The 15,874-nt window shown below is 54.4% G+C and overlaps 1 protein-coding gene across 5 annotated transcripts in view; it reads left to right on the forward strand.

Moving 5' to 3' along the window:
- The window catches only part of ZBTB16 (zinc finger and BTB domain containing 16), a 55,315-nt gene extending 40,703 nt beyond the window's left edge, over positions 1-14,612 (forward strand). For all 5 annotated transcript variants that reach the window (XM_082297114.1, XM_082297115.1, XM_082297111.1 and 2 more), the window contains 3 exons: positions 8,934-9,104; positions 11,230-11,397; positions 11,675-14,612. In XM_082297114.1, the coding sequence (XP_082153240.1) occupies positions 8,934-9,104; positions 11,230-11,397; positions 11,675-11,904 (569 nt within the window). In that variant the 3' untranslated portion in view covers positions 11,905-14,612. The remainder of the gene's footprint in view (positions 1-8,933; positions 9,105-11,229; positions 11,398-11,674) is intronic.
- Positions 14,613-15,874: the final 1,262 nt, after the last annotated feature.

The raw sequence follows: 15,874 nt of genomic DNA on the forward strand, positions 1-15,874 counted from the left end.
TGGCCATCTCTCCAGAGCACAAAGAGAAGTCTCTGTCCCCCTTTGCTCTGGAGCACAAGGGGTCGGCTATGGCAAGCTTGAGGATGCTCAGCATTTCCATGCTGGGCTTCATAAAAGAGGGATGAAACACGGTCTCAGAGGCAGCCGGGGTCTCCTGGTCCAGCAGAGGAATGCCGAGAGGGGCCTCCCGTCAGGAGCCGGTGTCCGTTTACAGTGCATCTCTCATAAACCCGGCGGCGGGGGCGAGGGCAGGGGGACCGGCCCTCCTGGTATGTGATTGATTATCTGGTATTTATGCCATTGAGGACTTTTCAGCGGCTCGGGGTCAGGGGGTCATCTCATGTGTCTTGCTGCAAATCCGCTTCCTTTTGTACAGTGCGGGCTGGGTGAGCAGACACACAAAAACAGCTTTTTCTTTTCCTTGGGAAAAAGGGGAGGGGGGCGGGCTGGTGTCAATGAATTTTTTTTTTCAGCCTTTCCTGAATAGTGTCCTTTTTAATTCCAAAGAACTTTTAATTAAAAGTAGCAGGAAAGTTCATCTCGACAAGGTTTAACTTACCTTAGCAGTTACTTTTGTCCCCCAGGATTCGCGTCTCCCCGCTGTACAAAAACCCCCAACAACTGGGGGCCAGGCTGAGCTTGGTGCCGCTCCACGTCTCCCCAGCTTTCCCGAGGGGGCCTTTTCATCTTTTCTCTTTTTTTAATGATGGGGGTGCAGGAATAATAAGCAGATGCTGCGAGTTCCAGCTTTGTGCCTCACGGCAGCCGGTCACTCCACTGGCCAGGCTCTGCCAGGCAGCCGCCTCAGCACCAAAAAGGTCATTTTGTAGCATGAGGTGTGAACCAGGGCTTCGCAACAGCTCCGTGAGACTGGGGGATGCCAGAATGGTGCCACCCTGAACAGGAGAGATGCACGAGTGAATGGATTGGCCATGGGCAGGTGGAGCTCTGTGCCGGGTGAGATGATGGCAGTGGTGATGGTCATAGTGGTCTCCCATGGGAAGACCCCTCGGTTTCCTCACCAAAGCTCTTCGTTGGGAGATGGAGCAGTTTCTAGCACATCAGTTGAACCACGGTTTAGAAGCACTGGGGGAAATACAATGGGTTTTCAGCAGAAAGTCAAATTGTTTTTTCAGCTGGTTTCAGTCCAAATTCCAACTGGGAAATCTGGGAAGCTGGTGCACTGATGACAAGTAAGTGTGTAGATGGCAGCTTCCCATCTGATGCAATGGCCAGAAATGCCACCATGATTTGCCACTGGTTGCCCCAGAGAAACTGGTCCTCAGGAAGGGCAGAGGTGGTCCCTCAATGCACAGCTTCCTTGGGAATGGCAGGGGTGAATCCAGCGTTCTCCAGAATGGTGTCAGCTTAGGGGAAAGCAGCACAAAAGGGAAGTGTTGCACATAGGTGTTCAGATACCAGATTGCTGGATTTTGGCCAGGTGATGTGTTTTGCCAGGAAAGGGAGCAGTTTTCCATCAGTACCTTTAGGGCTAAAACAGCTGAGTGACAGTTTTTGCCAAGGATGATCGTGAGTGAGGCTGCCTGAATGGGTTTAACATGTATTGATATATTTTGACAGATATCCAGTACAATAAAAAGGCTTTGAGGGTTACAGCTTTGCAAGGAGGATGTGCCTCCAGCTTCAGCCAGAAGGCTTTAGGGACTGCAAACGGCTTCAAACAACTGTTTGGCCTGAAAAAATGGAAATTGGGCTGGAGAGCACAGTTCACCATAGGTGTGAAGTGTTTGCAGTGCAATCCCAGGCTAGAAGTATTAAAAGCTCAGGAACCTCCCACCTTCCCCAGCCAGGAGGTGGAAATGCAGTAAAAAGGATATGCCCTTAAAAACTCCGTCTGCCAGGTTTGCGTAGCAATCAGTTTCTTCAGGGAGAGGAGGAAAGCCTGCTCAGGCTGTGTCAGTGTGGGCTGGGATGATGCTGAGCACGTCCCTTCCTTCCAAAGCCTGGGGACCACATTCAGGGAGCAGACCAGGGAGCAGAGGTGGCGCTTTCCAGTGCTGGAAGAAGGGGTCAGGCATGCAGCGCTCCAGGGTGGCTTGTTCTGGGGACAGGGGTGTGTCTGGATCAGGAGCATTCCTCACAGGCCCGGAGCTGCCCATATCCCTTGGACTGCATCTCCATGGTGGGCTCAGCATCCTGCCCTAGAGATGGGGGATGCGTTGCGGTCCCCCACAACAGCTGATCCCACACCCACCCAAAAACGTATTTCCCGTTGAATTCCCCATTTGGGCCCACAGGCAGCCGCGGAGCCTCACCCAGCGCGGGTCCAGCTGCCGCCGTGATTGACGCAAAGCCAGTCTATAAATAAAGTCTTTCTCTCCTCTCATAAAGACTTTGCAGTTTAGTTTGCTTTCAAGGTCAAGATCAGACCTTTCTAAATAAACACATATCAAAGGATCATTAGCGGAGCAGCACTGTTAAATTGAGATATTAACTTCTGTCAGCCGCGCGTTTCCTTTTTGTTCTGTAACTCACGACTGCAGCGGGTTTTTATTATTTTGGCCCTAGGCGGTAGCATCTGGCTTCTGTAGAGACTGTAAAAATTAAAAAGCAACACAAATCATTGCGAGAGAAAAGCAGTAAATTCAATGATAAGATTTTAAAATTAAAATGTTTCAGCGCTTTTATATTCTGCAAAACATGAAACGAATGAGTTGTGTGCCTGTTGCCATAAAGCCACCGCCGCTAATCGTCGCCAGGCTCCTTCCCTCCCCGCACATGCCCTTGTAATCGCTCTGCCTGAGCAATCACAGGAAACATGGTGAGGGAAGGTGGTGATGATGGCAACGGTGACAGTGATGGAGGTGGAGGGTGGTGGGGAAGGTACAAGGTGCCATCAGCTGGGCACGGGGGAGCAATGGGCCACCAAAAGGGAGGTGAGAGGGGGATGCTCTTGTCCCACCATACTCAAGGGAAGACGAAGAGGTCAAGCTGCGAGGGTGTGACTAATGAGCCAGGTCACCAGGATATGGGACCACATTGTCCCCCAGGTCCAGATGGCCCCTGGAATAAATCACCCCCAGCAGTCATGAGCTGCCCATGCCAGAGCTGCAGCTCAAGGCCTGACACCATTGCCCACACTGCTGGGGGCACCAGCAACCCATACATCCTCCATGTGCATTCTGCCCCAGGCAAGGGTGAGAGCAGGAGCATGGCTGGGTGGGAAGCAGCCCTGTGCATCACTGCAGGAGCAAAAAATGAGGCATCTAATTTGGGGGGGTTGTTAATCCCCTGTGCTTGCAAGGTCAATGTTGTACAACTGCTCTGAAATGCCGGCGTTCTCCTCAGCATTTGTAAAAGTGTGAGCTGGCACGGAGGCAGCAGGCAGTGTCAGAAGCTTGCCCTGCCCTCCTGTTGCAGCCATCCAGCCCAGGAGGAAAACCAGCAGGGGCAGGAGAGCAGGCAGCATCGGCTGCTTTTTAAGAATTAATTTTCCATAGTCAGTTGAAGTTGGGAAGAAAGCTAGGCTATCTCTAAGTAAATAATAATAATCAAACAAATGCCCCCTTGGGAGAAGTTGCCTTCCATAAAGATGTTAATTAGCACAGAAGCTGAGCTGTGGAGTCCAGAGGCAGCCTTTGAAACTGGGATGATTTGGTGACTCTGGCACAAAATGCCTGTATTTCCTCTGTTTATCTTAGGGGGTTTCCCCCCTTTCTCCACTGAACCATGAAGGTTGTAGGGGCTGTTTGGCTCAGCACAGTAATGAAGGCCACCATCACCCCTCAATAGCAGGTGGCTCCGCACGACACAGCTCTGCACAGCACCCCTACATCCAGGCAGGCATCTGCAGGTGTTGTGTCCCAACAGCAGCATTCAGGGAGAGCTTCTTTGCACCTGCCTGTGGGTGTACTTCAGTGCTGCCACCAAAAACACCACTTTGGGTTTCATAAGAATCTTGAAAGCAGACACCAAAACTGGGTTAATTTTCTTACCCTGCACATGCATCCACCATCATCCTGGGGAAAAACACAGCCTTCGTGCTGGTGCCACCACCAGTGTCCCCAGGCCTGTGCCAGTGCTTGCTCTTCTGCCTGTCCTTCATCATCCATCTTCCCCCTCAACTCGATGACAGCCGGATGTGCCACCACCCTTGTGGTCCCAGGGTCCCTTGTGTCAAGCTGAGCTGGATGTCTTCAGGCTGTCCTTCAGGCCAGCTGTGCCTGGGCTTGGGTGCTGGAGCTGTGACAGGGATGCTCCAGGCAGTGTGCCCCTTGCCAGCACTGTTGCCTCTCCCAGCCTTCCTGTGGGCAGGGCTGAAAGGGAGGGTTCTCTGCCACTCTTTGGCCACTGTTGCCAATGGCACCTTCCTCCCCAGTGCTGCCGTTCCTGCACACTAGGGCCTGCAGCTTCCCCTGCAGCAGCAGCCAGCAGTGTTGGCTGGGAGGTGGAGGCTGGTAGAGGGCCTTTGACATGCTGACAAAAATCATCAAATGTCCCTGAAATCTCGTCTCAGGAGAGCCAACAGCCCTTGGGCTCCTGCTTTGCATGGCCAGGATGTTTTGGAGCCATTCACCTTCGTTGTAAGGACAGCAGCAGTGTCAGGTCTACTCAGGCACATGCATCGTGTAAGAGATGATGTTAAACATGAAGAGTGAAGGAGGGGGGAGCCTTGTGGGAGACCCTGAATTAGCAGGACATGAGCTGAGGGTTTGGGGGTTTTAGGGTGTGTGCGTAAGGCAGCAACAGGCTCTGTCAGCATCCTTTGATGTGAGCATGCTCGTGCCCATGGTAATGCTGGAGCCTTCCTAGTGTGCCCCTCTACAGCCTTTCATTCTGTGTTCCTGATTATTGCAACAGTGGATGGATCTGCCTCATTTTTCAAGTCTGATAACGTGGCTCTGAGGACAGGCAGGGAAAGATGGCAGCGTTATGAAGTGGACTCAGGGAGAGGCAGTTTGGTTTGCACATTGCAACGTTGGCGCTGCGTGCCTGGGGACTCCCAGCCCTGTGCTGCCTCCATGCTGGGGCTCAGCGGGGATTGCTTCACCAGCATGGTGGCTCCGCTCCCTTTCTCCCCCCTCCCCTGCTGCCACAGCATCCCCGAGTCACCCCATTCCCAGCCACACAGCAGGTCTGGACTTGGCAGTGCTGCTGGGGGCTCTGGGGGGCCGGCAGGCTGGCACACGCACGTGTGCTCTAGCATGGGGGGAAAAACTTGAAGTCAAATGTCTGAAAGTCAGATCCCTTTTTAGTATGAATTTGCTGTATCTCATTCTAAGCACTAATTCCAATTTAATTGCAAGTGGCCTGAAGCCTCTTCAATAGGAGTAACAAATGGTTTGATTTTGTAAACTTCATCAGACTGCATTTTAAATGCGACACACTAGCCCGGCTCGAATGCCAATGAAGCACTGAAGTAGCTCTCTGTTTACTAATTATCCGTTTTTACTTCAAGCCACGCTGGCTGGCTTGTCTGATTAAATCGGATTTGTGGGATAGAGAACAGCTAGCAGAGTTTTCTCTATAGTAAACGAGATTGAAACTATGGCCCGCCTGGCTGCACACTGTAAATTATATTTCCTTTTAAAGGGGACGTGTCGCCTTTCTCCTGCGGTGCACCTCCCGCATCCGTAACTCCACCAGAGCCCAGGGCCGAGGGAGTCCCACCCCACCCTGCCTCTCTCACCCGTCGCCACGCCGGTTTTTAGTTTAATTCCTGCTCTGGCAGAGGCAGCGGGTGGGGGGCGGTGCCGCGCTCGACGCCGCGGTGCTGCAGCATCCCTCACTGTGACTCGGACGGGGCACGCTGTCACACGTCGCATCTTGCTCGTCATCACGTCTCTGGCGATTGCACTGCTTTGGGATCAAGCTGCTGGAGAACAGGGATGTGTATCTCCAGGCTTGCAGCCATTGGGTTTTCCCTCCCTCCATCAAGCATCCCTCCCCTAAAGATCAGTTTTGGGACCACCTCCTAGTTAAAAAGGCCCTGCAAGCTGTGGCCAGCATGCTTACCAAAAGAGCATCTAACACCCAAATCACTCCGGCTTCCACCTCAGAACCCTGTGGCAGTGCTAACAGCTGCTCCACTAGTGGCTTTCAGCTGCTGGCCCAGCACTGGGTCTGGCAGGGACACGGAAACCAGGGACAGTGGGCAAAGGTGGCAGCTGAACGCAGCGTGCGGGGCTGTGCTTAAACCTCCCCAGCTGCTAAGAATCCAATTCTACAAGCATGACCTATGCTGCCCCCTCCCTCAGTATCTATCTTTGAGCCCGGGGGCTTTTATATTTTAATTTGCTTTTGAACGTCCTGCAAAATTAATGGTGCGCTCGGGGCCATTGTGCGGTGTACAGTAGAGGGAAGGGCCGCCGGCGCCCGCCGAGAGCCAGCGCGTTTCCCGGGGAATGAATTGCTCACCCGCCTTCACCCCTTTTAATTGTTGACAGTAAAAAGCATTTAAATGCTGCTTAATTTGTAATCATCTTCCCGCAAAAAGGGGAGAAACCATTAAAATGTCAGGGAAATGAATAAATCCGTCTCTCACTGATTTGGGGTGGCAGCATTTCTTTATCAGGGGTGATTTTTCTTCCGATGGCTGAGGGCTGGCTCAGGGCTTCTGTGGCTGGAGCCCAGGGATGCATTCATGACACGACACAGGGCTGAGTCCTGTGTCGCACCTTGTCAAGAGTTCTGCCATTTTTTCCCGCTTCCCATCCTCTCTCCAAAGGTGTGACATAGTTGACATGCAGCTTAAAAAAAAATCAAACAGCTTGAAGGCTGGCAGTGGGACGGTACCCAGCAGACCCCCCGGCATGGTGCCTGCCGCGCCCCTTGGCTGCTGGACGATGTCATCTGCGGAGCCTCAGGGCTGGGAACAAGCGGTGCCTGAGCTCTGTGCTCCGTGTGCCACTGCTGAGCTCAATGCTGGGATGCAGGGCCATCTCCCACACCCTCCACCTCTGCGCCCGGCCGGTATCAGGCTTTGTGTCACGCAGATGCTCTGCTGTCGGAGCACAACCGGAGCCCGGTGCCTTCACAGGCCATGCCGGTACACGTTGACCTCCTGGTCTGGGGTATTTATTTACTGATGCATTATTTGAGGGGGGGGGGGGGAATTAAAAACTGCCTTTTGCAGGTCCCAAGAAGCAGTACCTGGGGGATGCCCAGGTCCAGCAACCAGCCCCGTCCCCCCACGCATGCACAAGGCAGCTCGTCTCCATCACTGTGGCTGCTGGAGTCAGCCCATTTTTTTTTTCAAGCGGGGGCCAATTAGTTTCACAAATGAGGGCCCTACGGTGCCAGGGAGGATTTGTTACGGCCCCGCGCGCCGGCCCGGCGGCATTGTCCTGCCCTCCGCCCCCACGGGAGCCCATTGTCCCCGGCCCCAGCGGGGGCTACTGGCGGCAGATTTATCGGGGCCGGCGTCCCGCCGGCCAGGGCCTCCGCTCCGCAGCTGGCCGCGGCGCTGGGGGCTCAGCCCCGGGGACCTTTGACCCGTCCTGCTGTCACCGCCGGGGCCGCCGAGGGCCGCGGGGCCACATACCTCTTGGGATTTGCTTCGCACTGCCCGTTCGGGTCTGCCTGCTTTTTTTTTGCTTTTTTTTTTTAATTTTTTTTTTTTTTTTTTGTCTCAGGAGCGTTTTGTCCGCAGCTGCGTGGGGGGCACAAGAGCCTGCAACCCCCCTGGGTAAATCCCTGCAGAGGGAGAAAGGCAGCTCCCGTGCGGGGCCACCTCTCTTGCTGCTTTTATTCCCATTTCACTGGGGTTTTTCTTCAGATTTCGGAGCATTTTTGGGCAGCCCAGCGCAAGGCTGGGATTGAGCATCCCCCCAGGCAGCTCCTGCTTCCCCAGCAGGACAGAGCTAGCCGTGGCATGCCACCACACCTGGGTGGGTGATGGCACAATGCCAAAGCAGGTGATGGTGTGAACTGAGATGCTCTCTGGGATGCCTATTGCCCATGGTTCCCAAGCTGGAGGGGTGGGTCTGCCCAGGAGCATCCTTCGCTGTCACCTGCCTGCATGCTGGGCAGGACCATGACGCCGATAGTGCCACTGCCCACCATGTCCCTGCCCTGTGCTGCTGTGGTCCTGGTGGTCTCCCCAGGGTTGGTTTTGGCAGCGTGGCACTCCACCCTTGCTATTCCTGAAGGCTGCATGGATCTGTTGGTTACCTTGAACATCTTGTGCTGCTAATGAATTGCTAATACAATTTTCTAGCTAATTTTATTTCCATAGTCCTCACATTTTAATGTCTCCAAAAAGCGAGCATTTATTTGCTTAATCTCCCTGTGTAATACAATTTGCAGTGACTCACAGTTCTGAACAATCAGCTATGCATAAGCAAAAACAAACTGTTTAACAGCACAGAGGTCTGAGATGTTTATGGACAGGGTAGGAGCACCTGGGTTGGGGTTTTGTCCCTGTTCTGTTGCTGCAGCCAGGTTTGTACCCATGACCAATGGGATGGAGCCGGGATCTGAGTTGGGGCTTGGGGTCGCACACAGCGCAAGGGGTGGGCACATCGCCCTCTCGCATCCTGCCTCCTGCCCCCCAGGGCAGCTTCGTGGGGCACTTCTTGGGATCTCCTTTCCCCTGGGCATCACAAGATCTGAGCTCGGCAGCTGTCAGAGGTGTGTGGGGATGCAGTGATCACTCAACAGCTGCCTCGTGTTTGGGCATCCCTCGGCATTGCCAGGGCTCCCAGCTGCCTTCAGTGCAATAAGAGCCACTTGTCCTCTTCAGCTGTTCCCCTCGGAGGGCCAGTGTCAGCAGGCTCAGGGTGGCCAGGGTCCTGATGTTGGGACTTCCAGTGACACCCAGAGCCCTGCAGCTGTTGGGGTCCCTTCTGCTGCCAGAGCATCCCTGCTGCCATGTAGGAATAGGTACCCCCACACAGTGGGGTGATGGGACAGCAGGCTGGGGGTCCTGGGTGCCAGGCAGTGCCTAAGCAGGGTCTCTCCCTCTCCCACAGGTACAGACATGGCTGTTTTCTGCCTGCTGTGCGGCAAGCGGTTCCAGACGCAGAGCGCCCTGCAGCAGCACATGGAGGTGCACGCTGGGGTGCGCAGCTACATCTGCAGCGAGTGCAACCGCACCTTCCCCAGCCACACCGCGCTCAAGAGGCACCTGCGCTCCCACACAGGTACGGCAGCACCACCATGGGGACTCGGGGCTGAGGCAGCTGGGACATGCTGTTTCCCCATAAAAAAGAAATAGGGGGAAGAAAGGTGATTTGTATTAAAAGTGTAGAGGTGACTGAAGTGGCTTGGATTTGAAAAACAGAACAAAAAAAGGTGCATGTAATAAGTTGATCCGGCCTGAGGTGGCACGTGACCTTCGTAGGGGGTGTGCGATCATATCTGCCTCATCAGCTTACGGCGGTAGATGCACATAATCAGCTGGTGCTCGGCCCTAATGGGATTAGGGTGACCTGCGCTACGTGTAGCTGGTGCTGCCGTGGCCCCACTGGGGCAGGGCTTGGCTGCAGGATTGCCAGGCGGGAGAGCACGGCTTGGCTGCCTCACGCCGTGTCCTCAAAGCGCCCGCACCGTGTCCTCAGCTCCTCTGATGGTGTCCCTAGGCAGCTGTGTGGTCCCAGCCACACCATCAGCACCATCATTCGGGGCCAGTCACAAAACAGTCCAAGCTGATTCTTGGGGGACGAGCAGGGTTGTGCAGGATCACAGCCAGTGCCATGGCTCCTCACAGCTGCCTGGGTGAAGCATTCCTCACCCATCCTTTGCCCACACAAGTGGGAGGCTCATGCGCCCTCCTTGACAGCACTGCTGTTGCTGACAGGGAGCAAAATGTGTGCTGAGCCAGGATGCCCCTTCTTTCTCTTGTCAGGCAGGGGGCACGCACACAATCTCCAAAAGGGATGCAAAGGTGGCTGCTGGGGGTTGTGCGGGTGGTGTCGCAGAGGGTCACTCTGTCCAGCCTGTGGCTGGCAGCTGCCAGACCCACACATGGGCTAGGGGTCCCAGTGTGGGAAACGGGAATCCTGTGTTGATGATAAGCATGTTAATGCTGAGCGCTGGAGCTATTTATAGCCAGTAATCCGGTGACCTGGGCTGCGGGTCAGGCTGCGCGTGTCCCAGCCCAACCTCTGCTGCTTTAGTAGCTCCCGGCTGTGAAAAAACACTGGGATCATCGGTGCTTTAGGAGCATTTAATTGTGCCATGTGGTGCCATCCTGCACAGCTGCAGGATGCTCCCTCTTCTCCCAGGGCCAGGGTGCTCTGTGGGCTCAGGCTCCCCTGAAAAGTGGGTGGGTGGAAATGCTAGCTGCCTCTGGCTGCAAAATTGCTGTCTTTGACTGTAGGATCAAAAGCCAAAGTGGCAGCTTGGAACTGGGCACGGGGAGGGGAAAGTCAACAGCAGCCCACAGGCACCACCTGCATTGCCTTTGGAGGGGAGCTCCAAACTGCATCCCAAGCATCCTCCTCCCCCCAGGTGCCCAGGCAGCAGCTGTGGGAGGGGGTGAGGGGCCGCAGGGCTGGGCTGCGGCAAATGGGGAGAGAGTAAAATACCATTTTAAAGAGGAAGCGAAAGCACAGGCATGTGAGTATATAACGAGAAGGACAATTTATGCCCAGGCACGAGTGCAGTTTGACACGGGGATAATGAAAAAACGTAGGTCATTGTGGATGACTTAAGCCTTCACAGCTGAAGAAAATGTATGAAATGCGGGGAACATTACACGCTTGGCAGCTCCGCACATCTGCAGCAGGACAAGTGAAATACAGTTCACCATTCTTTACCATAAACTGTGCTTGTAGGATATGCGGCACAGAGAAATTGTAATTACAGTGACAAGACAAATCAGTAATATTTAAATATTCATGAACAAAGTCTCGGACGATCAATCTATCTTTATTGTCCTTGCCTTCGCGGCTGTAATAAATAAGTAGCTGGAGCCCTCACCTTTCCTTCAAATCATTCTGCCTTTGGTGCCGAACCAGAGTTCATTTATCAGCCGCCTGGTCTGGAGTGTGGGAGATGCCCAGGGCTGGGTCTGTGCCAGTGCTGCTGGGTGAAAAACCTGGGAATTGGTGGTGGGAGGGTTGCAGCACGCTCCAGTCTCTCTGCCATGCCATGGACCTGAGCATCCCCTCTGTACAGGCATGAAGGGACCAGCACACTGCACTGGGGAGATGGGGGTGCTCTCTCCTCAGGATGGCACTGGGTGCCAGTGATAAAAAGGCATGGGAGCTGGTTTTGGTGTGGCCCAGCGGTCACGGCAGCCCTGACGCCCACGTGTGCTTGCAGGCGACCACCCCTACGAGTGCGAGTTCTGCGGCAGCTGCTTCCGGGACGAGAGCACACTGAAGGGCCACAAGCGCATCCACACCGGTGAGAAGCCCTATGAGTGCAACGGCTGTGGCAAGAAGTTCAGCCTCAAGCACCAGCTGGAGACCCACTACCGGGTCCACACAGGTACATGCTGGGGTGTCTGTGGTGAGGCTGGCAATGCCAGACCGGTCCCCTGGCGGAAATGCTGGCACGTGGACCAGGGCAGCAGCCAGGGATATTGGACCCCCGGATGCACCGGCACGTTACTATCATAAACAGGGGATCAATAGTCACATTGGTTCTGCTGTTCATTACTTGGTTATCGGCTGTGCCCGCTGCAGCAGCGTCGATGCCGGGCAGTTGATTAGCACCTGGAGACCCCGAGCCCCCACTGACACCCCTGTATCCCCGTCTCCCACAGGCGAGAAGCCATTTGAGTGCAAGCTGTGCCACCAGCGCTCCCGGGACTACTCGGCCATGATCAAACACCTTCGGACCCACAATGGCGCTTCCCCCTACCAGTGCACCATCTGCCTGGAGTACTGCCCCAGCCTCTCCGCCATGCAGAAGCACATGAAGGGCCACAAACCAGAGGAGATCCCCACCGACTGGCGGATAGAGAAGACCTATCTCTACCTCTGCTATGTCTAAGGGAGGAGGCACAGGGGCAGCAGGGCCAAGTGGCAGATGACTGGGCAAAAAAAATCCCACCAAACCCGCAGCATCCATGGCCTTGTTTGTTTTCAGTTCTCATTCATTTCTTCTCACCGGAAGGATCCTGCAGCTCATGCTGGAGCGAGGGATGCTCCAGCCCCTTCCCCAGCCCCATCCACACTGCTGTCCCAGCTGCTCATGCGCCTGCTGCCCTCGCACCCTTGCTGCAGGGCAGATTTCACCCTTTGCAACCCCCGGCCAGCCCCTCCATCACCCTTGGCATTGGCCACTGGTGCTGCTGGGAAGACCATGTAGTAAAGAGGCGCTTCCCTGAAAGTGTGAGTACAGCCAGTGCTCTGGGAAGGCTTTAATTCCTGGTGTCCTGTGTCACTGTGTAGACCCTGCCGTAGATGCCCTGCAGAAGACCTGAGCTCCCGTGTGAGGCTTGGGCCCCATTCTGGCAGGTTCTCATGCTCCCAGGCTGTGGCATCGCAGGCAGGAGAGCACAGTGCCCTGTGAGCCACAAGTGCTTTGGCAAGAGCGTCCTGGGGGGATCCTGGCCAGAGGAGGGTGTTTGGGGCAGGGAGCTGGCTGTGAGCCAGGCTGCCTTGAGGTGTTGCCTGGTGTCTGGGTGGGCTCAAGGGGCACAGGAGGCTGCTGCTCTCCCCATGACCAAAGACCTCTCTATGCATTTCTCCCTCCTTCCCTGCCTTCCCAGGGCAAGAGTGAAGCCCCCCATGGGGAGATGCAGTTGGTTTGGTGATGTGCAGTCAGTGCCACTGTTGGGGCTGTTAGTATGTGGCATCACTCCAAATGCAGGGATCCTCTTTTCTTCTGCTGATTTGGGGCACCTGGAAGGTGCCACATGTGGGGTTTTTTGCCCAGCCCTCAGCCGCAGGAGCCCACAAGCAAGGGGTGTCCGGTGGCAGGCAGCTTTGCTCGCCACTTTCTTTGCTTTTTTTTGGGGTTTTTTTGAACTTTCTTTTGGAATATTTCCACGTTTAGCACATTTTACTTGAAATTACCTCGTTTTTTTGTGACCTCATGAGCTTTTATTGATTTGGGAGGGACAGGGGACGGCATGGCTGGGGCAGCATGGCTGGGGTGCACCAGCCATGTGCCCAGCATTGATGGTGGAGAGGTGGTGGGGCAGTGGTGTCCCTGCCCACCTCCTGTTGTGCATTATCCTTACCAAAACTGGTATTTTTTGCCTGGCCCCATGGGGCTGGGGGTGTTGGTTCTGAAGCTACCTCTTGTGTTCGTTTTTGTTGTGTTTCTCCTGCGCAGCCGCGGGCTTGGTGGTTCCATCCCGTGGCTCTTTTTTTGTCGTTTTGCTGCGTTTGGGTGAAAAGGAGGAGGAGGGGTTGGGGAGAGTGGGACAGTGTCTGGATACAGTTTGGAGGGACACAAACCTCTGGGTTTGGGGTGCCCATCCCACCTCTCCTGGTGCCAAGCAGGGATACGGCTGTGGGAGCAGCATCCTCCCTCGCGCCCCAGTCTGGCTTCGCACGTGCGTGTGCCTCTGCGCGTGGGACCGTTGCTGCTCTGCGCAGGGTGGACACCGCTGCTGTACAATCCGGGATGTGACTGTGGAGAACGGCTCGTTTAATTGTTGTGCCTAAGAAAAAAACAGAAAAAATATTAAAAAGAGTAAACAGTTCTTTCACACAGAAAGTTGCTGCAATTTCTGGCATGTGCACGGCAGGCCCCTGTGGTGTCCTGGCGCTGCCAGACGCGGGTGCCATGGTGCCATGGAGCACATGGCCGAGCTCATGTGGCTCTTTTTTTTTTGCTTTAACCTCCCCTTCCATCTCACCATCCCTCTCCCTCAGAGACACAGCCCCCATTGCAACAGTGTTGGGGTCAGCATTGGAATGATGCTGCCGTATCCTGGGCGCACGTCCCTGCACTGTTTGCTGTGGCGCAGCCCCCGCCACCCCTCCATATATATATATAAGTATATATATGTGTATCATAGCAGTGAGGACCAAGCGCCGCACGGGGCCCCGTGGTCCCGGGCTCCCTCTCCCCTGGCTTGTTGTCAGTGTCGTGAGCGCCCGCCTGCCCGTCCCGTTGCTCTGTGTTGCCGCTCGTGGTTCGGGTCCGTCGCTGTCCTCGTTCCGTCTACCTCAGCACCTCTCTGAGCCCGGGCGCAGAAGGTGCCCAAGTTCCCCTTTGGTTTTCTCAGAGTATCTATCAGCTCCTATTTTTTGTATGACTTTTCCTGTCTCCCCTCGCCGTTCGCTCCCCTGCGGTTCTGCTTGCAAGTCCTCTCTCTGTCCTCTAGCCACAGATGCCGTTAGCTAAAAGTTTCCTGAAAAATAAAGAAAAAGAAAAAAAAAAAAACCAGTTGTGGTGTCTCCTAGTTGCAGCTCTCCGCATCTGCCTTCGTCCTGTGTAGATTCAGATGCATTTCTTTGTAAGACTTCAGTGTTTCTGACAGAGGAAAAAAAAAAGACAAAAAAAAGAGAATATACTGCTGCAGGTTTTTTTCTCTCCATGTGTCACTAAGTGAAGTTCGTGCCTTCTATAGCAAAGAGAATATTTTTTACATCCTACTAACGGTAGATTTTTTTGTAGTAAACATTTTTTGTATTTTTATTTATAAGTCTCATAAGGAAAATAGCAATGTTCAGTTGTATACCTTGAATCTGCAGTTAGAAAACAAAAAAACTACCAATAAAGTTAATTCCGTTGTCTCGGCCTGCTGTCTCCTGTTCCTGTGCCTGCCGAGAGGAGGAAGAGGAGGAGGAGGAGGAGGAGGAAGGATGCATTCCACAAGCTTGGGGTGAGCTGTGGGGGTACCCACGGTGGTGAGTTTGGGGGTGCCTGTTCTGAGGCGGAATCGCAGAGGTCCTAGTCCTAAACCAACCCCAGTGGGCAGGGGGTCTCCCTGGACTGTCAGTGTCCCCACGGACAGGGAGCATCCACAGCATGCTCCCTTGTGCTGCTGCCTGCCCATGTGGCTCACCAGGGAGCGGAGCAAGTTTGCCTCAATGAAAGTGAACTCGTTCATTTAAACCTGCCTGCAGAGCCGTCCGGCCCCCTGCTGCGTTAATTATCCTGTAGTTCCCGACTGATTGCTGTACACTAAGCTTAAGCCCTCCTTTATTTATTTACTGACTACATTAACGGCAGCGCCTGCTCTCCTTTTGTGCTGTGGCAAACCGCACAACACCGCACACCGCAGCTGGGCCAAGTGGGTGCTGCCATCACCACCCAGCCATGCCTGTGCCCAATGGGTCCTGTCCACCGCCAGCCTCGGCCTTGTGATGCTATTAAGACATTTGTTACAGCACAGTTGGAGTCACCAAGTCCAGAGCATAATTTAGTTTTTCCCAGGGATGGATGGCATGTGCCAGTGTCAAGGCCAGGCTCATCCCCTGCCCCTGCATTTCCCAGCAGGTTTGAGGGGCTGCGTGTCCATTCCAAGGTCCTGATGGTGGTCCTGCGTCCGCCAGTCCACCCCAACACAGCTCTTCCAGGAAGGCTTTGGGCAAGTGGTGAGGAACTTTGGTCCAGTTTGGGGCAAGCAGAGGTGGTCCTGCTGTGAGCAACCTGCGGGCTCCAGCGCCCCAGGAGAAGGGGGGGCAAAGCCCCTTGCCGGCGTTCAGCCTGGCACAAAGGCGTTGTTACAATAACGGGGAAATCGTGGTAGGACCGGGCCTTTGTGTGCACACTCACACAGCAGCTGGGAGCGATTATGCTGCAACAATGTTCTGTTCCATCAACATTATGTCCTCATTAAACCTTTATTAGGAGATTAGATTCAGATTTATTGATTTTTTTTTTTTTTTTTAAAGAGGAAAATCCAAGTTCCTCTCGGAGAGATGCCTGGAACTTTTTCCCGCATGCAGCACTTCCCAAAGTAGCAAGAGGGCAAAGGGAGAATCAATCTTTCCTCCAGCATGGGCAACCTGTCCTTCCAGGGGAAAGGACCGCTGAGCTGCTTGAGGAGGTTAGGTTG

The sequence above is a fragment of the Coloeus monedula genome (genome assembly GCF_965178545.1).
Source record: "Coloeus monedula genome assembly, chromosome: 25".
Lineage (NCBI taxonomy): Eukaryota > Metazoa > Chordata > Aves > Passeriformes > Corvidae > Coloeus > Coloeus monedula.